This window comes from Liolophura sinensis, chromosome 9, assembly GCF_032854445.1.
Source record: "Liolophura sinensis isolate JHLJ2023 chromosome 9, CUHK_Ljap_v2, whole genome shotgun sequence".
Classification (NCBI taxonomy): domain Eukaryota; kingdom Metazoa; phylum Mollusca; class Polyplacophora; order Chitonida; family Chitonidae; genus Liolophura; species Liolophura sinensis.
In genome coordinates this window covers 25,858,333-25,879,874 of record NC_088303.1, presented here as the reverse complement: position 1 = coordinate 25,879,874, position 21,542 = coordinate 25,858,333, and the positions used below count along the sequence as shown (strand labels likewise).

At 38.0% G+C, this 21,542-nt stretch overlaps 1 protein-coding gene across 5 annotated transcripts in view; it reads left to right on the top strand.

The window, feature by feature from the left end:
• The window catches only part of LOC135475041 (histone-lysine N-methyltransferase PRDM16-like), a 97,895-nt gene that overhangs the window by 67,203 nt on the left and 9,150 nt on the right, over window positions 1-21,542 (top strand). The window contains exons 1-3 of one of the 5 annotated variants that reach the window (XM_064754777.1): window positions 10,593-10,729; window positions 17,770-17,904; window positions 19,588-19,690. In XM_064754777.1, coding sequence (XP_064610847.1) covers window positions 17,836-17,904; window positions 19,588-19,690 — 172 coding nt within the window. In that variant the 5' untranslated portion in view covers window positions 10,593-10,729; window positions 17,770-17,835. Of the gene's footprint in view, window positions 1-10,592; window positions 10,730-14,274; window positions 14,449-17,510; window positions 17,622-17,769; window positions 17,905-19,587; window positions 19,691-21,542 lie in introns of those variants that run through there. The other 4 variants (XM_064754778.1, XM_064754781.1, XM_064754780.1 and 1 more) reach the window with 4 other exon arrangements.

Sequence of the window (21,542 nt, the reverse complement as noted above, 5' to 3'; positions counted from 1 at the left end):
ATTTAGATGCCCTCTTGTCTGGTAGCTGTAGGTTAGCTTCCCTTTTTCTTAAGGCCTGTCCATAGTAGACTGCATTCGCTCTGTTAGAATGATGCTTCTAACAACCACATGTTTATTGAGATGAAGCCAGTGACAAGGGTGGAGGCTATAAACTTCTGCTCCTGTATGGCTTTCACTGTGAGCCCTCAGAACCACTGGATCTGGGAAAGAGAAAACTTTTGCGTCCTCTTCTCCAAAAAAGACACAGCCGTGGGTGTGGGAACCAAACTTTTGTCCTCAAGAAAGGTTGAAAATGTCAGCATATTTTATAGAATTATTTTGTAGGAGCCTATATCTATCCACTTGAGATAATAACACATGAATGTGGACGACTTTTTGATGTTGCATCTGCTGCTTTGAAGCTGCAACTGCTAAATTTATAATATTTTTCAAAAACTGATTGAGTATATAAAGTATTGCATTTCTCATTAAATTAACACCGCTCTTGGAAGTGTTGACGACTGTTGTAGTCTGTGTTCATGATGAATGAAACATAGGAAGGTTGGCATGAAAAAGCACCAAAAATAAAAAATGATATGGTAAGAAAATCCCATCGAAAATATTTGATGTGCTGAAAAAATGACATCCTCTCTTGCACCACCCCCTCAGAGTTACAATGTTACAGAATTAAACACCCTGACTTAGATTATAGCCTTACACTAGAAATTGCCATATGAAAAACTCGTGGTTGAAGAGTGAATTTCCTGGCAGATATTTGCTCTATTTATCATCCATGCTAACAAGTGGCGAGCTTGGTTTGCTGGATGAAAAAAAAAAAATCTTCAGAACAGCTGTTGAAGGATGCACCAATGCACGGAACTACAGAGGCCTCACTGGGTATGGGTGGTTAAAGCTAATAAATATGTAGAACATAGTTGTGGAAAAGTGTAAAGCTCATCTTTCATGTTGAGACATGAATTGTTATTTTATCAGTCTCCAGTGTTATTGATCAAGCCTTAGGTTTGGGATGAGGCAGTGTTACTGCTCATGATGACCTACTTAGCTGTAAATTCTACCTGGTTATGTAAGCTTACAGTTTGTTCTTTTGAAACTGCACTTAATTTGAAAAAAAAAATAGCTTGTCTGTAAGAAACCTGGGGCTTGTAGAACACTTGCGCTAACCAGGTGTACTTTTTTTTAATTAGGTGAAATAATTGAACAGTTAATATTTTAAGCCATGTAAGTGATTCATAAAAATTTTAATTGATGTATCCAATTCACTTTAACACTTTAATTTTCACGACATTGTGTGGGCAGTGATGTTCAACTGACTTCAAAGCATAATTTACATGTTGGACAGTTGTATCTGTGGAGTCTCTGCAGTAAGACTTTTAAAGTAATTAATAGAGTAGTTTAACTGTTTTTTCTCTCATACGATTTTGACCAATATATTTACATTTTTAGTTCTTAACTTGAGTGAAAGAGACAATTAAAATTGGTAACAGTGAATGAAATGCTTGATATATGGTACAGGTACTGTAAATTATGTCATTTGCATGTCTGTGTTCAGGTACCCCACTGTTACCCAGACTTGGGCATGACATGACATTTACACAAAAAGAAAGTCCAGTCAGACATTTTCCATCTGTATATAAAAATCCATGTTCTGATAAAATGCTTTCGAAAATACAACAGTGCAGCTCTTTGGCAAATGTAAAAATCACAAAAAAGTTGGTAAGATTCCAGATGTAGGAATCTTGTTCTGAGAAAGTATTCCCAGAAGTTAACGTCTTGGAAGGACTTCAGTGGGATGCGATGAAGGAAGCATTAAGGGATACCGTCAGCTGGGCTAGAAGTCGTGGGCCGCCCTGTCAAGTGGTGATGTAAAAACGTTGATGTGTAGAAGTCAGTGGTCTCTGGCCATATGGTTGTAGTTCCTGGGATCTCTGTGTTAGTATTGGGTGACGTGTGTGAGTCGTGGTTTCAGTCTCCAATCCCACCATCTCTCTGGGATCGTCCCCTTTACTGTCCCTCAAAACGTCTCCTCCATAGGGTGTGGTGGCAGACAGTGTGCTCCCAGAATTGTCTCTCAGAAACTTTGAAGAATTCACTTGTCCAAAGGAAGTGTGGCGCTGGAAAACTTGTCTCTCAAAGACAGGGACATTGAAGTTTGATTAACTGATGTCTGTTGGCCACAAATGGAACTGCTAAGTATTTCTGTTGGAATGCAGTGAACTCCTCCGTTTTACTTAGCCTGCTGGGTAGTCTTGTAGTCACAGGGATTTGTTCGTCATCAACAAGTGGTTAGTGCAAACTGCCTGCCAGAACTGTGCGCCCAGCCCTTAGTCGTGAAAGATAACAAGACACCAAACAGCATGTGAGTTTATGATTTAGGCACATAATTTGTATAAATTTATGATTTCACAGTGTATACAGTCAGTGACTAGATGCAAGGTTCAGTGATAAAAAATTTGCTCTGCTTTTTTGGGGATATTTCTGCACTCCAGTGTTTAAGCCTCTTAAGTTGATACTTTTCAAGAAAGTTAGATGGTTAATAATGTTTTTGTGTTTTAGATTTGGTGAGAATAGGATTGTTGAATTGGCCCTGGTGCATGAGCAGCCAGTTAGTCCACAGCAGTTTATGAAGACTTTGAATGTTCCCTATAGCCTGTTCAGAGTCCACTGACACAAGAATTTGTAAATCAGTGTTGGCATGACTTTTTTTGTAAATCATGCACCCATGTGACACTTTAATGTAGATAACATTGAGAAAAAGAAGTGTCAAGAGAAATTGAAAAAAAGTTCTCTGAAAGCCTCAAACTCACAATTTTATTCTTCCATATTTCACAAAATTATAATGAATCTATAAATGAGTGTAATGTAGAAATGATGAGAAATATATGAGAAGTTAGGACATGAGATGTGATGTGGAGAGAGATATACTTCATCCCAGCACCCGCGCAGCAAGCTTCTCAGGCAGGGACTGACGGAAGCTGTGACTTCAGGAGTGTCACGCTGTGACAACACGTCAAATAACACTTTAAATAATATCAATTCATATTAACACCAATAAGAATGTCTTATACAAACCCACACACTGAAATTTTTTTATTTTATTTGCTTTTTTGTGATAAGAAAAATAAGATAAGATAATAAGATAAGAGCCTACAGTGGTTATAAATGTAGGCCCAACTATATTTGTTATTGTAAATTGAAAAGACTTTATAAAATTATTATTGTGAGATAATAACAGCATATGGTGTGTGTTTTTTCCTCTGCATTCTATAGCCAGGGCTCTTAAAAAAGTCTGATGGTTTTTGACTGCTCTGTGGATTAAAGTTACATGGTTTTCCCATGTGCTAACTTGTTATAAACAAGGTATATAAAACACTCGTGAAATATCACACCAGAATTCTGCTTGATGGTGTTTGTGGAAAGGTAATGTGTTCCTAGTTACCACTATAGTGTGTGAGTGTTTAGCAAGTCTTCACTTAGCTATTAATTGTTACAGAGCTGTACTAATGTATTAGCCCCATACTAGCTTTTGTCACAACTGATTGTCTGGTTTATGTAGCACTTCTGTGGTTTGATGATGATTTTGGTTTTACTTGAGCATTTGTTTGCCTGTATTCCACCTTTATTTAAATCTAACTTTTAAGTTAAAAGCAAAGAAAGTTTTGCAACCAGGTGTCATTTTTCTTGTTGAACGTTTGAGAAGCTGCAAATTTACATGTATTTGTACATGGGAAGAAGTATAAGAATGTTGGTAGTATTGCCTCCAAAAGGTAAACTAAAAGTGTGAAAGACTTTTTTTCTTTTGAGTTTGAAACCGCTAGAGCTATGAGACAAGCTTTCCTGTGGGGATGAAATGTGTTGAAGGTTAACCATTTGTCATTTGACGTACTTAAGAGAGGCACACAATGACATTGTATGTAAATGAAGGCCAAATAATTAAGGATCACAGGCTAGTTTGACTTCCTTTCACTAGATGAAAGTGTGAATCAACGGCAAAGTCAATGTGTCTGATTGTTCTCTAGTGTTATTGTGTTTCCAATGTCTGTTTGGGCTGTCCGTTCGTGCAGGCTCTATCTGTTGAAAGGGCCGATTGATGAGGGCAGATTAACACCCAGTTTACAGCATCACCTGAAGGCGGCCGGCTGTTAATCATGCGACAGAACAGGTAGATTTAATTAATCAACACGGAGATAAGGAGATAATGTAGCTGTGGCTATTGTCAGGTGGTCTTTGTTGCCGGCAGGTAGGCGTTCCGTCCTCTATATCGTCTTCTGAGAATGACACTGAGAACACAGCTTGTCGATTGAGGATATTGATGTCTGTGAAGCAAGACGATAATCTATCCAACGATTGCATGTCCCTTGCGATGCATCACCTACCCCTTTCTATACACTGCCTTAACGACTAATTGCATTTTGGCCCATGTTTTGGGACGCTTAGGTAGCTAACTAAGTAACCGCGAATTCCCCAACCTGTAATTTGAAGTATGGCTCGAGCCCGAACATTGACTGCGATGGAAACGATGAAACAGACAAGTGGACACAAACATCCTGTTGATGTGGACCTCTGCACAAGGCAATGGTCTTTGACAAATTTGGGTAATTAACTGCAAAATCCAAAACCTTGTTACTTTTTTGTGAAGTTGATCAGTTCATTGCATCAGCTTACAGAAACCAGCTCATTTGCTTAGTGCACTAACAGTTTAACAGCCAGCTAATTACAGGCTTCAGTCAGCTAAAATTGTCCGGGTGGTTTTCTCTGATCGCATCAGCTACAGCAGACAATGTCGTTCTGTTGATGCAGGGCATTTATGGTCTCCTTGCTGCCTCCCAATTAAGGCTAATATTTTCAAAATGTTTAGTTATAGCTATTGTGACTTTATTACAGTGACCTCATATTGAATGTGATCTTCAACACCAACCAGAACAGTAAAAACTTTTGGGTATGAACACTGACTTTGATTGAAGTAAAATTTTGAATTTTTTTGATGAGCTTTGATGTTTCAGAATCACTCATGTTTATTTTACACATAACATTGTTACATTGAAGACATATTTTTCTAAACTCATTAGTTTCCTTTCGAAGGATATTTTTTTTTTGTATAATGACTGTTTAAATGAATTATTGTATAGATTTCTTAATTTGAATGGAAAATTCAAATTTGAATGATGTTGTATTGCTCAGATCTGAATGGGCTCATGATATTTTCCTCACGATTTAAGTATTTGATTTTGTGGACCAAATAAGAAGCAATCACCCTTTGAAATTTATATACCAGTACATTTAAGCATAACTAAAGCGTCAGTGGTCTTTACAAACCCAGGTAGATTTTTAATTAGGAGTATATAAGTTGAAAAGGAGTTTGAAGGTAAAAATGCTTGTGGCTTGCTCAGAGCCAAAGTCTTAAGACAAATGACAAGAAATATATATTGATTTGAAGATAAACACTTCAACCAGGAAAAGAAAATACCATAAATTCGTTGTGGTCTCAGGTCTCAGGTATTCAGTATGCGAGTCACTTTTATCTGGTTCAGGTACGGTCAGTTTATTGGCTCGGCAGCCCAGTTAAGCAAACAGATAAACGGAAAACGCATCCATTAGGGTGCCTATAAAACTTCAGGCAGGTATGTTTCCGAGCTACCAGATGCATGGAGAAGTTTTATGGTAGTACTTTACTGTGAAATTTGAAAAGAGGAAAGCCAGTGGCGGATGGGAGTCCTGAGACACGTGCCTGTCTTAACTAACGCCGTGCAAACAGACATAAGGCAAGAGACCTCGGGGCTCAGCCTCTGCTTCTATTTACTCGGAATAAAATACTTTATGAAGTGGTATTAACAGTTGGAACTGAGGGGATGTTCTACATGGCTCACTCGCTTTAGACTCCTCAGGGACAGGTAATTGTCTGTCTAATCAAGTTATCGACGGGTACATTTACCTGTAAGGTGTGTTTACCTCTCATATCTCGTTAACAAAAGGCGAGAGGTTGGCCATCCCATCAGCCCACCCTGTGGTTTCCGTTCAGGAATGTAAATACATTAAAGGAGATGAAAATGTAGTGATTGGACAGGTACACTCCGCTAATGTGCTCAGGTACTCTGATGAACTGTTGTATCTGATCGAGCAGCTTTGTAAATAGCATCCAGCATGCATGTAGTTGAACTTCTTGGCTTGCATTAGTCTTGTAGTAACATCTTGGAGTAGGGTAGTAAAAATAGGACAAACTTTCTTTCAGTCGTTGATTTTGACCTTATGTGTGAATTGATTCAGTTTAACGATTTTGGTATTCATGATCTAGGATTTTTAAATGAGTACATAAAAAATATGGAAAATACGTGGAAATATAGGTAAAAATAATACAGATCTTTCTAGTGTATATAGGAGAAAGGTAGATATTTGTTCAAACAGTATGGACGTTCACTGCTTCCACACATTGGATATTCTGTGTTTTACCATTTGCATATTGTCCCTATAAATTCAAATGAATAAGAAATGTCAGAGTTGTCTAGGTACATTGTAGTTTTATAACAGGATGGGCCCACTGTGCCTGACAGGTAAACTGGGAAAATTGTCAAGAAGGCAGGTGGGCAAGATTGATAATTAATGGATAAATGGCTTTCTCTCATCCCTTTTGCCAGGCGGGCAAAGTCAATCAAATATGAAATCATAAAATATTCTGAGATGAGTTACAGACGAGCCGTAAATACGTGCAAATATAATTTCCTTGTAGAAGCCAAGCGTATTTGCTAAGCTTTTAAGGGAGGGTATTAAGTTGGATGATTTCACGAAGAGACTGCGACATTCTGGGCCCGTTCCCACAGGGTGAAGTATCTGTGACGGAGAGTTGATGGGACCCGCGACGCAAACGGCCAGCCAAGTAATCACTTATGGCTGCCATCTTGTTGCCGTGTTAGTTCCACCACATGAATGTTGTTGGGGATGATGGATTGCAGAGTAACTAGAGAAGAAAATCGCTGGATCGTTGGAGAATTACTTGGAATTATTCGTTGAGACAAGTGCCGTTTGCTTGTCCAACAAGCAGAATGCCTCGGACAGAATTAATTTCGCAGGCCGTCAGAAGCATCCTATCTGTAGAGCAGTACTTGCCTCCATCAGCGACAGTTCCAATCTTAAACTGTCTCACTTCTTTTTTCTTTTTCCAATAATATTAATAATTAAAAAAATTTCACTATGATCTGTCATTTTATTTGAAAGCATGTTTGAAAGATACTTCAGTCTTTTAAGTTTTTGTAATTCTTCATTGTTATTTTGTGGTGTTTATGGAAAGAATTCATTAATCATATACATTTTGCGCATGGTGCAGTGTAACTTGATGTTTACAAATGTGGAATTTGACCATTCAGTCTATTCCAAATTTAAACCACAAAAATCTGATACTACCACATTATACTCCTACAATAAAAACATTATCAGCTATGTTTTCAATATCAGTGTGCTTTTGAAGTGTAGACACACCTTTAATTGAGCCAGGTGTGAAAGCATGTCAACTATTTAGAGGAATATGGTGCTGGCGAGCTCTATTTTCACACACAGATGTATGGCCAATAGACTGGATATGCAGTCAGTCACTGGGCAGGAAATCTTGTAAGGCTTTATTGCTTATAACATTGATCTATTAGACCACACAGGGAGGACCACTAAATTGGCCATTTTTCATTTGGAAGACAAAGCTATAATATTCTGTATTGATATCTTTCATCAAGACAGTTGGCCATTGGAGAAGTTAATCGCATCGCAGCTCATTATGGCCCAGAGTAGCCTGTGGCCAGTTCTTGTACTAAATCATTCTCCTGCCTTGTATGCGGAGTGTCGTCTTGTCTTAATGACATGCTTATTGGCAGATATGAAATGATGGAATTATCTCGTTAGTCTGGGGTAATTAAGACAACAGATGGTGCTGATTACATTCCACTCCAGTCTGCAATAGCATCCCGATGTCCTGTTGGGAAACAGGGGAATCTTGGGTAATCTGTCGAAACAGACAGCAGCCTTCGACTGCCACAATTAATTACACGCCAACTGGGTGGATTAGAGGCCTGTATTTTCTTGTCACTTTTGCTTCGCTGTCGATATGTAACTTGTCAAGGTGTGGTAGACAGAGGACAACAACAGATGTAGTAGGTGTCAGGTGATCAGTTACTCCTGTCTCTCAGACTTGTCTCTGATTTGTCACGAGAGAATTACTGTGAGCAGCAAATTGTAAACCAACTCACGAAGATCAGCGTTTCTCTGGAAACTGGCCATGGAAATTGCTATTCAGCGAATGCAAATTTGTGTGTTATAATGAGGTCTTAAGATGTTAATGAATTCACACACAGGTATTACTAATCATTCAGTGATTTAAAACCTTTGACATTGCTGTGAAATAAGTATTTTATTTTGTTTGCTGATTTAATGTTTAAAGAATAATTTATGGTGAAAAAAAAACCAAAAAAAAAAAAACCAGGTTTAAAATCAGATTTCTTCTATAAACAAATATGAAGACTTAAAAGTGATATGGTAAATATGATTAAATATTCAGTTGTATTTTCTTTTGATCTGAAAGCCTTTTAAGTTGTGGCAGTGTCCTGTAATCAGAAGATAAAGGTCATATCTTGTAAGGTCAGTTTGTGATCAATACGAAGAGAAGTGAGATTTGCTCAGAGCATCCCATCTGCTTGCAACCTCAGCGCGTCATTCTGTTAACGAAGTTGTGGGTGGCAGATACACCTGGTGTTAATTGATCTTTACAGGTGTGTCAGAATAAGGTATCTCTTACCTTAGATGTGCTAGAATAGCCACAGTTTTGTTTAGTCTCTTGGTCACCTTGGGGTAATTAATTTTGTGGTAAATAAACCCTCCAATTTGGCTTCCCCTGGGCTGGCAGTAAATATAGCACATCCCCTGACTCAATATCATGGAGAGGTGTTCTTCGAGTTTTTGACACTTGTCAAATATCCTTTTACAGTTTAGAGAAATATTGACCAGGCTAACATTCTTCCATCCTCCAAGTATTTACTCAGATTAGTTAACAGTTAGCCTCGTCTACAGAGGCCGGATTGTCGCTGATGATGATGACTGCCAGGGTTGTGTATGGATAAAAAGAAAAAAAAAAAAATTTTAGAAATACATTATTATGGAATAATAAATACCTGTAAAAATTTAATTCTGTTGAACATTTCCTACTAGACATCAGCATTGATGGAAAGTATGCTTTGTCAGTATCTTGTCTTTGCTGGTCAAAGAAACATTTTTTTCAAGCTTTAGGGCTTTGCAGTTCTAAGAAATGTATCTATCTGGAAGGATACTATAGAACTTAAAAAAAAAACGCTCAAAATCTGAAAACAGCTCAAAATGTCAACATGTCTGAAAATTGAACAAAACAGAGATTGTTCTGTAACAAAGTGCAACAGAAAGCAATTAATTCTGAAATGGTTACACAGAGAGAAGATCGTTAACGAGAAACGAAGCGATGAAATCGATTCCTCGTTAAACACGTTTCAAGATGATCAAATTTAATCAAATTTCCCATTGGCGGCTTTGCATATTATGCGTTGGGATTGCCTGTTGTCTGCGATGTGACCAGAAAATGTTTTAGTGTTGAAATGTGGACAGAAAACATTTACCAGGAATTCGTGTACATATACAGGTGAGTAATTACCTGGGCTACCTGGCCAAGTTGGTCTACATCATTAACGATGAACGTGTGATTTGCCTGGCCAGTGCTCATTTCTTATCGGTGGGGTAAAACATGGAGCAGGGGCATGGGGTAAACGGGTTGGGGTTTTGCTTGTGTGCCTGGTTGGCTCGCTAGACATGACAATCTCTCTCCCCCACTCCCCCAAGGAAGCATATTGCCCCAGGGTGATCAAATATTGTACCACAAAGATTCTATTAGCGAGGTTTTGTGAGCCATCGTGTCTCTTAACTACCTCAGGCTAACCACTGAACAATGACAAACTTCAGTTTTACACCCTATCACTATTGATCTAATAGTAAACAGCTAGCTTGGGGTTGTCACTTGTTTGAGGGGCCCCAAAGGAGGGGAAGCCATCTGCTAATTACTCCAGTTTTTAATGCCTTTGCCTGATCTGCACATAACCTCACATTTGTCCAAACCATTTTTATTGAAATCAAGAAGTAAGTCAAAGATATTGAACATAGGAAACTTCGTTTGTATCAAGCTCAGCTATAAAAAAAATAATAATAATTTGGCATGATTTAAAATAATTTGCTGGAGGGCTAGTAACTGTCTTCCGTGCACCCCTCTTGGAAGCCTCTTGAAAAAGGGGCAAGAATTGAACAGCAGCAAGTGTCTGGGACAGGTTGTTTGGAGGGGTGTTGGGGATTTAGTCTCAGCCAATACCAGTGGTGGACAGCCACAGTGGTTTGGGGCTTAGTGGTTGTTGATGTCCCGCTCGCTCTCTTGCATCTCGCTGCTGACACTGTTAGCAACCTCTCCTGCTGCACGTGGTGTGCCTGTGACCACAGTGGTACCGCGTGTGTGTGTGTGTGTGTGCCCTCACAGACCCTGCCCAGAAGTTCACTGACACAAGACAAGCCTTGTTTTAAGTATTAAAGGAAGGATGCTGCCCTATAGTGTAGGAAGGAAGATAATGTGGCTAGTTTGAGATTACCTAGTTCCTCTTGTGTCCTGCTCTCACATTCCTTGTGACCTCCAGTCTCTGGACATCCATATAGGGATCTACAGCATTTTTGCTATGCTCTCCCTTCTCTGGTAAGACAACCACATTTCTCTTCAATTTTTTTTTTTGTTTTTTTTTTTATTCTGCAAGTAACCAGTCCTTATAGCAAGGTTAATGATTAGAAAAAAAATGTGTGTATCCACTTGTTATTTAGGGTTTAGACCTTGTCACACTGCCCTTGGTTGGCTGGGGTGGCTCATTAAATTCTTCATATTACCATGCTTGACTGTACTGAAGTGGCTGTTCAAGTTGTCCATATATATTGTATGTAAATATGCAAAAAACCTGAATTATTACAATGTAGTTTGCAAACTTAATACAAATTTCAGCAAAGTTGGGGTTTTATATTGGCAGCTTTTTAGAGTTTTACTAGAGAGTGTAGAGATTTTCTGTATTACTAGTTTTCTGATTCTGTTTTCTATATCCAAGTTGTTTTAAAAACTAAACAATTCATTGCCATAGCTGTGGAACTGTTTGACATGGAGGGTGTAAATTTTGTAAAACAGTTATAATACTGATTTATATAGGCTACTTGGAAAATGTTTTGAAGTTGTACCTATTTTTGAAATCATTCAGAGATACATGTAGAAAACAGATACTTCCTCTCTGGCTGTATGTTGGGAAGGTCTGACAGCAATCTGCAGATGGTTGTGGGTTTCCCTCAGGTTTTGCCTGGTTTCCTTCCACCATATTGCTGGCCATTATCATATAAATGTGACATATTTTTGAGTATGGTGTAAAACAAATACATAAATAAAGATCAGATATATGTAGTGGAAGTAGTTTTCCTTGCCAAAGGAGGATTACTAAGTCATCCATAAACTAGGAAGTTCAAGCAAAATATAAAACAAAACCTTTTTCTGGGGCAGCTCTTATATTTATAGATGCAGACCTCTTCTCAGGAATTCCTGACATCTGTATCAAAAGATTTTAACACTTACAATATATACTGTTGATAACTCCATATTTCCAGCTCAGTGGTAAAAACTAAATCTTTACACTTATTAATAACCAGCATTAGAATTTAGGCATTTTATCTTGATAATGTTTTTATGCATGTAAGGCAGTTTTGATTTTGAAAAAGTATTTTATTCTCATTTATATTATCAATCTTGAATACTGTAAAATGCACAACATTGATTACAGGTAATTTGATCCTTTGGCTTAACTTGGCTATAAATCAAAGACACCATAACTGTTACTGTTTTGTGTTCATTGTCAGCAAAGACACTTCTTCAGACATTTGTTTATTGGAATACCATATGTTGCTCTAATTTTCTAATAATTGTGAACGAGAAATTTATATATTTGGTCCATTAAATAAGTAATAACTGTGATTTTTAAGTTGCCTGTCAAGAGTGTAGAATGGAAATTTGAAATTTATGCTTTTATCGTAGTTTGCAGTAAAATTACTGTATTAGATTATTTTTGTTCATTATTTTTAAAAATTTTTTAATAATGAGTTTTGAAGTAAAAATTCATTTGGCAGCATAGCATAATTACTGGTAGTAAAACCTAACGTGTGTTATCCTCTAGGTTTCTTCAGTCTGTAACTTTGCTGACTTTCAGTCTGTCCCTTTGATGTTTTAGGTAATGATTCTTCTGTTTGTGAAAATCTTAACCAACAGAGCCTGTCGCTCTGTCACGTCTCATTTCATCTGCAAGAGCAGGTGGTATTAAGATCAAAGGGCTGGTGTTGTAGAGTCAGGGTATCATTCAGGTGCTAATGGCAACTACCTTAAGGTTTTCTTTGATCTCATCGTTAGCAGCATGTTACAGTACAAGCGCAATGGGTAACAGCAAACTCAGAGTGTGAACATTAATTGTTATCAACTTTATCATGGTTGATAAAGTAGTTTTGAAAATGTTAAAATGTGTCAGATTTTGTGTCACATTAAGATTCGCTTTTTGTTAGCAGTGTTTTGAACTGCTGTACAGATACAAATTTTTTTTAAACATTTTTTTTTACTTGAGCCTAAAACATCTGTATTATACGTCATTAACTAGCAAATAGAATCTGACTTAAAATGTTTTGGCTAAAGTGTCTCACATATCATTTTCAACATACCACGATGAGGCTTAGCTTTTCCATGCGTTCATCGGGAAATGAGAAGGAAATGCCTGAAATGATAATCCAGTGTTCACCGTATGGTGTAGGATTAGAGAGGAAGTTAGGTCATTACAAATACGATGAATCTGAGGTTAATCTATCTATGGTTATAGTTATATTATTAGAATTTTGCCCTGAGGCCATGCAACTATGCACATGTAGCACAGATCACCAGAGGGCTACACTTGGGTACAAGTGGGCATCACAACAGACTGATAAGTGCACTATTTGGTGAATCTATCATTAATCTCTTGCTGTGTCTATTGGTGTGGTGTGAGTTTGGGGGTGGGGGTGTTAGAGAAGGGGGGGGGCTAAACAGACTGGGGGTGTAAGTGGGCTTAATTGAGGTTTAATTTACTACAAATCTGTTTGGTCAGCCTTAAGTGAACAGGAATGTGTTTGTCTTTGTTAGAAGGATGAGCTCTTGTCAGGATGGGTAGAGGATGAATAGGGCGAAGCTCATACTTGTTAGCATGCACAATTGAGTTACCCGACCTTGTCAACAGCTCTTTTGTGGTTGGAGGGAGATAACAATGACTCCTGGTACAAGGATCTAACTCTTGTCTAGTCTTTTGGCAGTCCTCTCAAAAGTGTAAAACCTCTAAAAAGAATATGTGTAGCCCTGAAAATATGACTACATTGATTATTTTTAAACCTGGATTGTCATGTTGAAAAAAAGTGCCTCAATATAAATTTTATCTTTTATTAAAAATATTTAATATTTAAAAATATTCTTATTTTTTTTGGACTCATTGTGACAGAAAAATACAATACATTGTGACTTGGAAAACTGTTTTTAAGAAATTACACTGTCATATGCATAAATAGTTATATGTAAATTGAATTTATGTATTGTGCTATAAGTCTTGTGCTGACCTGCTTACATGCAGGTTATATGAGTTTCCTGTTAAGTGTTACATGGCAGTGAACAAGTGGAATGTAAGACAGGTTGTTATCTCAGCTCCTTATTCTAACCCTGAAGACCTCAACCCCCCAATCCTCTCTTATAGTCCCACAAGGAATTACCTTAAGTTAAGCTGCAGATAAAGGGAGGATTTCTGTTGGTAATGGTGCACCGTATTTTGGTGGTATTAAGAAGCTTTAGAGTAACCAAGCCCAGCTGTGTTTGCCAAGAGAACTGCCCTTTGTTGGGGCGTTGATAATTCACCAAGAGCTTGTGTCCCCCTGTCTTGTCAGATGCATAAGCCCCTCCCACCCCACCCAGCCTAGGCCAATCGGAATCGCCAGTGGTGGGTCGCGCACAAGTGGAACTTAAGAGCAGCATAACTAATGATTGTTGTAAACAGTAAGGCGCTTTTTTATGGAGGGATTGTCCCTGGACAGAAAGACTAGCATATCTCACCCAATGACTACGTGTGTTGAAGGCAACATCAGGCTCAGTGTGTAGCTGACAGAGCAGTTAGACTATTACCAAAAACAGACATTATTGGCATATCACTGAAGGGAACCAAGTTGGTTAACTGCAGCTAGTACAGTGACAGTTGCAACTGAACTCCATCAGGTGTCTCTGTCAGTTGTCAACCGTCTGTCAAACACACATTACCTGGCAAATTCTCTCCAGTCTAACATACAGTACCTGAAGGAGATGGTTACAGCACTCCGCAGAATGGATGGAGCCAGGTAAATCTTTACCTGTTCACTGGGTAGCTGTACATTACATGTTTTATGTTAGGGTTATGTTCTGTTATATTTCCGCACAACACCTCTCCCTCTTTCTGGAAAAAAGGCTTTCCAAATTTTTTTTTACAGGTTTCTTAAAGCCAAGACTTATTGTTGTACGATTTAGACTGTTGTAAAGCTTATGTCATTAGTTTAATTAACTTCAAAATTTAATTTAATTTAATTTAGCTTGACACTGGTGTATTGCCTTTTGAAATGGTCAAATTTTTATGAGACATTTTAATTAACTTACCTGTGTGATGTAACAGTGAGATAATTAGAAAGGTGAGGTGTGTTTCTTAACACATCACCATGCATGGTTGCAACTGTTAGCTGCCAAACCAACCATAGGTAGGCAGGTACTACTCTACACAAGTGTCTTCAGGGAGCTTATAATCACACAGTTAAGTACCTGAGTCAGATAGACTCAACAACAAAGAGATATTAAATGTGTACCTGTTTGTACCTGTGGTCTATGGACCAGATTGATATCCTGTGGAGATAATCCCCTTAGATAATCCCTAGTAGATAATCCCTAAAGGATTTGGTAGTCCTTGGTGAGGTCATCACTGGGAACAATAGAAAGTGAAAAATAACAAGCCAAAACATATAGCCCTGTAGGTGGACCAGCCTTGATCCACTCCCTGTTCCTTCTTAGCAAGCTTAGTAAGGAAGCAGAACCTGTGGGAGCAAGTTTAACCCCTGGGGCACAGAAAAAAGGGCAGGACAAATATTTATCTAGGTGATAAGACATCTACTGTCATTAGTGATCCTACAGTCGATGTGGAAAGAGAGAGATACAGTTCATAGCTTCACACTTTCAGCGTTTCCACAGGTGTCAGGATCAGTGAGATACTGAATCTACCAGGTAAATGCTTTTCTCTTGGTCTTCTTGAAACCATGGACCATTCCTTTCATCCACAGTTTTGTATACTTGTATTCTACAAAATGTGCAGACTTCAAACTTTCCTAAAGGCTGAGTTGTTTGATTACCGCTTAAGGGGGACATATTAGTTCTCTTTGTTAGACTGTGTTATTGTTAAACATGGGTAAAATTTGGTGAGATCTCATGTATGGGTATTTGGAAATTAAAAATCTAGGTTTAAAAACTGGAATCTACTTTATTGCATAAGTTCTAATTACTTTTGTCATGTTTCATCAAGTTAACAAGTTAATAACCTATTGATATTGTAGTCTCAGACAACATAAAAAATTCCATTGAAATAAGTAATGGTGGAAAGATGTTATTTATTTGTTTTAAGTGTGATAAAAGCGGTAGTGAGTCATAAAGTTACAAAATCTGTGCACAGACGTGGCTCCTATCCTTAGGAAGATGCATGCTCGAGTTCAGGAAAGAGCCCTGTGTTGTGTATATTATATGCGTGGGAAATTGCAGGCAATGAAGTGAGCCTTAATTGACAGATGTGTTAAGTTGTGTGAGCTGTAAATGTCATTGGTGTGGCCGGTTAGCTTAGTTACAAGCCTATTAACCATTTAACTCCTCTAACCAAGGAATAGCTCATTTGGATGATGGTGGTTAACTGTTAAAATATTAATTAAGTTCTTGTAACAATAGAGATCTGATATGAACGCAGGATGTTACAACATCAAAAGCCTTAATGAATAAATAATTTTCATAAAACTTGACATATGTCTGTAATTAGGATATTCATTGATTTGATTCAGACATGGTGGAGATTTAATTTAGACATGGTATATCAGTTTATGGAGTGTCAGTCCAGTCAAACATCAAATTGTGCAGGACATATCTGTAACAAGTACAGGAAATAAAAGATATTAAAAACATACAGCCATTCTGGTATGACGTGGCCATTTAATGTTCCATTTGTAAGGTTTTATTTATTTCTAAGAATGAAATTATGGCTCAAAATTTGAGCTATTATTCACCTCTCAACAGAATCTGCTACAAAATTTGGCTTTATACCTCAGTGTATTTGGTTATCTAAAACATTCCAGTTAGTGAATTTTATTTGTGAAATAAAGACGTGTCCATTTCCTGCTAATTCTCTCACATTTGTTGCTTCATCTGCTGAACTTAAGGGAACCTGGCAAAGGGAGTAATTATTCACTCTGAACGTTAATTAGGGCGAAAAATTAAGTGAAAATTGGTTGTGTATGGAATTAAACACCAGTCAGATAATTTGTAGGACTTACTAAATGTTAGTTCTTACATTGAAACTTTTCAGTTTAAATACAAACCTGTATTTAATGCTGATTAAATACAGCATTTAATTTATCACAACTGAACAGGTGCTTGAAATCGTCAGTTTTTTTTTTTTTTTTTTTTTTTGAAAGCAGTTTACATTGATACTTCCACATTGTAATATCAGAGACCCATCCTGCTTAATCTGAGTATATCTAAAGATGAACAGCCTGCAGCACAAACTTGAAGCTTATCTCTCTGTTTAGTCCTGCTCACAGCAGTCCTATTTTCTCTATTATTCCACCTGTCTAGGGAAGCGGTGGTTGCTATTCTTGCAACGGCCCCTCTCTCTTCTGGTCTCTCCTCAGTTTGCCTTTGGGGGCATTGTCTACGGGAGTATCACTCCAAACAAGGGTTATTGAAAGGGAGGCAGGCTTAGGTTCATGGGGGGTGCCTCAATAGGCCCTTGTCAGGCCATACTTGATTGATGGCAGGCTGGCAGAAATTAACGCCAAATTTAATGAAATCGGAAAGTTCATTAGAACTATGAGGCGACCAAGCTTTAGCATTTGTTGATATGCAATTATGCAGCATTTAATGCTAATGCCCTCCGTAGTGTATCTATAAAAACTGGTGAGCACCCAGGGGGTATAAAAGACGAGGGACAGGGATTCAGAGGGTCCTGTCGCTGATTGCAGGAAGTGCCCACAATAACGTCCAATGACAATCTGGCAGGCTCCAAGCACGTCCCGCATATGCTAACTGGGAATCAATTTTACCGTGGCCAATTCACAGCAGCCTCGTCAGTGTGGACAAGCATATGTGTGAAGTGTCCAGTGGCTAACAGGCTTCGTCTCTTACCTTCCAGCTTGAGGTTGGATACATAGTTTCCCTTCTCGCTGTTTAAACAACTCCAGTAGTTTACTACCATGGAACTCTTACTATCCCAGTCATTCAGTTTTATTCAGTGGTAAGAAATTTTTATTTCAAGAACTTGAGAAATTTTTTTGGCTTAGCAGAAGAAAATGTTTCTAACTTCTTATGTTTGAAAACGTACATATGTACACATGTGACTTTGTTTCTGTTTTTCTTATGGTGTGTATGTTTTTATGTTTCAGATATTTGACCGTAATGGTAAATTGAAAACTTGGATTGACGCAAGTGATCCTGGAAGTGGAAATTGGATGAAATACGTACAACAGGCCCAGGATCATCAGACCCACAACTTAGAGGCTGTGCAGATAGAGAACAAGGTAAAACCCTGCATCAAGTTATTTGCCACGCTGTTCGCTTTTTTCTTTCTTCAATGATATGATACCGTTATAAACATTTTATGTTGCGTTTTATACGTGTTACAGTGCACACAATTCTTTCAGTAGAAATTGCTGAAACAAAACATTTTAGAAGGAAGGGATATTTGCTATTGTGAATTGTTTTAGGAATTATTTTCTGAAGTTTAGTTTTGTAGGAAGGCTTTACTTGAGTGATTTTATTTCAAGGTTAACGTTTTGTTTTTCTGCCTATGGATGGTATTAGACCGACTTTCAAATATAAAGTGGAGTTGTACGAAATATTAGAGACGACTGGTAGCTTCAATATTGGGGGTGGGCGAGTTGCAAACTGTTCCTGTGACAGAGCTATTGTAACTTAAGCAAGAATGCCACGAGAATCTAATACAGGGTGTTATGTCTAATAAATGCAGACACTTAAATGTGTTGAATAGAAGAAGATGCAATGTGAGAATTCTGTCAGGTGACTCTTGGCACAGGTGAGGGGGATTCTTTATCACCCATGACTGTCCCCCGACAAGACTTGTGGCCCGTGGTGAACAAGAAAGATATGTTGACACTCCAGGCCTACAAACAAATTAATGTCATGCTGTTTTGATAAAAAGCTGTGTCTTTTGTGGAATTGTTAGAGGAGTTACATGAGCATTCCTCTCCGTGGTGAAATTGCTCAGAAGGCTTGTGTGTGCCCGATAATGCACTGGTTATTGGTTGAGTGTATTATAGGACAGTGGTAGCACTGATAGCTGTCCTCTATCGTCCCGTCCCTCAAAGAGGGGTTTTGTCTTGGAGCTCCGTAACACCTATGTAACACGCAAAAAAGTCATGTAATAAGATGTCAAGGCATTGTCGGGAGCGGTGTAGGCACGGGGTGTCATTGTACCCATCTGCCACCAATTAGGTCCAAATTAAGACGATAAACTTTGTTATGGTGTGCCTGAGGACATAGCTGTGCGGCCAAGCATGTCGCTCGTCTTCCCTGCACAAATGCTGCGGTTAGCCAAGCTGCAGGGCTGACAGGAATGTCTATTACAGCGGGACAATCCGTGGCATGTTCGCACACCATCGCCAGCCACCTTTGAGATCGGGATTGGCACGAAGATACGTGTACAATTTCGGCCTCCTTGTTAGACTGTCATTCCCGTTGTCAAGGCAGACACTTTAGCGCACCTGTCCAATATGCAATGTTTTCTTGTGCGCATGTGTTTTTTAAACTCTAAAATAGTGTCAAACATGTATCATTTTTCCACTTTTAGAGTTAAAAATAAAATAAAATAAAATTGTTACTGATATGGTAATGAGAAATATAGTGATAAGGTCTCAAGTATCTCATATATATTTGTTAAAAACTAAGAAAAAGTGTAACACATTAGTTGTAATAAATAAATGTGTAGATGTTCTGATTTGGCTAAAAGCAGCCTTGCCTATGAATTAAAAGTCAGTGATTACAGTAAGAACTGATAAGTAAAATGACAATCAATATTTTAACAGATTTTGTCAATAAATATGCCAATGCATGGTGTAACGTGAAATAAAATTTAACCAGTAATTTCATTACTCTTTTATCTTATTTTCTACAAAATTTGTATTTTCTAAATATATGTAAGTGTATTTTGTACATTGGTGTTATGTTTTTTTTAATGCTTTCAGATTTATTATCGAACGCTTCGAGAGTTGAAAGCTGGGGAAGAAATGCTTCTTTTCAACAAAGACATACTTTACTCCGACAGTGACTGTCAGAAATCTGATGACGGTAAGTCTCATTATTTCATTTTTGTTTTCCTACCCACACAACACAAACCCATTTGTACTGAAGGTTTACATATATGTAGGTTCCTGACATTAGTACGTGTGTTATCTTCATTTATTTAGTGCTCTTCAGCTGACCACAAACAACATTAATCTTCATTTTGATGGACGGTAGATTGTTGTATGATTGTCTGTTTATTGCTGTGACAGAGAGCAGTCGGGGGAATAAATGTCAATTCTAAATAGGAGCATCTAAATGGGCAAATTTAGTTAACATTGCCAAGTGTATATGAAAGATTAGTCAAGGCATTTTGTTGCAGAGAACATTGTGGAGCAATTGGATAGGCTATAATTACTCTTGCCAATTGATAGCCTATTTGAGTTAATAAGCACCATCCCTGATCCGTCTGGTTGCCTGACATTCACCAACCACGGGAAGGATAGCAGCAAATATTTTCTGCGGATTCATAACAGGGTCATGTAAATTTCATTCGCGCCCGAAATGACAGAGGTTAAGCTCGTGTCCTGACTTGTGAAAACGGAGGCAATTTGTGAAGGAAAATTGACATGGTTTTGAGCCACGGCGATGGCGGTTTGGTCGCTGTGGTGTTTAGGTCAGGCTGAAGTAACAGATAACTTCACGACTCTGTCATAGATTCAAGGTAAACGATTCCCTGGTCTTCGTTGACACAAGATCATCAACACAGCAAATTGACCAGTTTGCTCATTTTTCAACGTTTTTTGTTCGGTGCTACCGACTGTGCTAAATTGTTGCAGGCGTTGTTAGCAAACTGTGAATGTTTGAAGAAAAAGATGGGAAGTATTTGTGTTATGTTGGCCAAGTTATTTATTTTTTTTTTTTTGGAGTTGTCGTCTTGATTTGTAGTTTCTTTACTGCTTCTGTTTTGAAACTTGTACACCTTTTTACAGTAGACTGGTATTTTTTAAATATTTTTATCTGTTTATTAGCCTCTGATTTAAGTTTATTTTTGTCTCTGATTAATAGACTTGTGAGACCACAGGAGTTCTGGTTGCTAAGATGTGAGATCACAAATTCTGTATGTGGAGAGACTACAATGTACATACTATCAAAAAATATATTTCCCTATAATTTTTAGTTAATACATAAAATATAGTTGAGATTGTCTGTGCATTGCCTGTTGAGCATGGATATAACACCCATTATCAATATTGGCAGCTGTAAGCTTTTGAAGCACAAATTCTTCTATGGCTCGACTCATGCTTTTCAAGATTTTAGCTACTAATATTGGCAGCCCGTAAAATTGTTTGATGATTTTTGAGAGGAGGCGGTCTCTCTGTAGGCTCTATCAAAGAGGTTCTGCGTGATTAGGGATACAAATTGCCTTGCCACAATAGAAGCGGTAGACTGTCACTTTTAGTTAGATGGCTATCAGAGACGAGTCAGGGCCCCTAGGTAGACATCATACTGCAGACCTGTCCTTTTTTTTGATGAGCCCAATCATCGTCCCTCCTTTTCACTGACCAGGAATTGTCCCATCTGCAAGGTCATGCAGCCATTAACCTTTAACCTGAAGTTTTCCACTGGACAGATAAGAAAAGTGGCATTTCCAATGCCTTTTCCTGAGAACAACAGATGAATGGTCAGCGGCCAGCAATTTCCCTTTATTGCAGTGTGGGAATAAATTTAAACAGGAAATGGCGGGGATATAATATTGAAAGACATACTGTAGGACAGAGAAAGAGTTTAGTTTAGAATCTCCATTAAGCATCTTTCTTCACCAAAACATTTAGAATTTTTGAATAAGGCTTGACTTATTCAAGGAAATTTCTCTTTTTCTTTAAAACTATTTTAATAAAGTGACAGGTGCTACAGC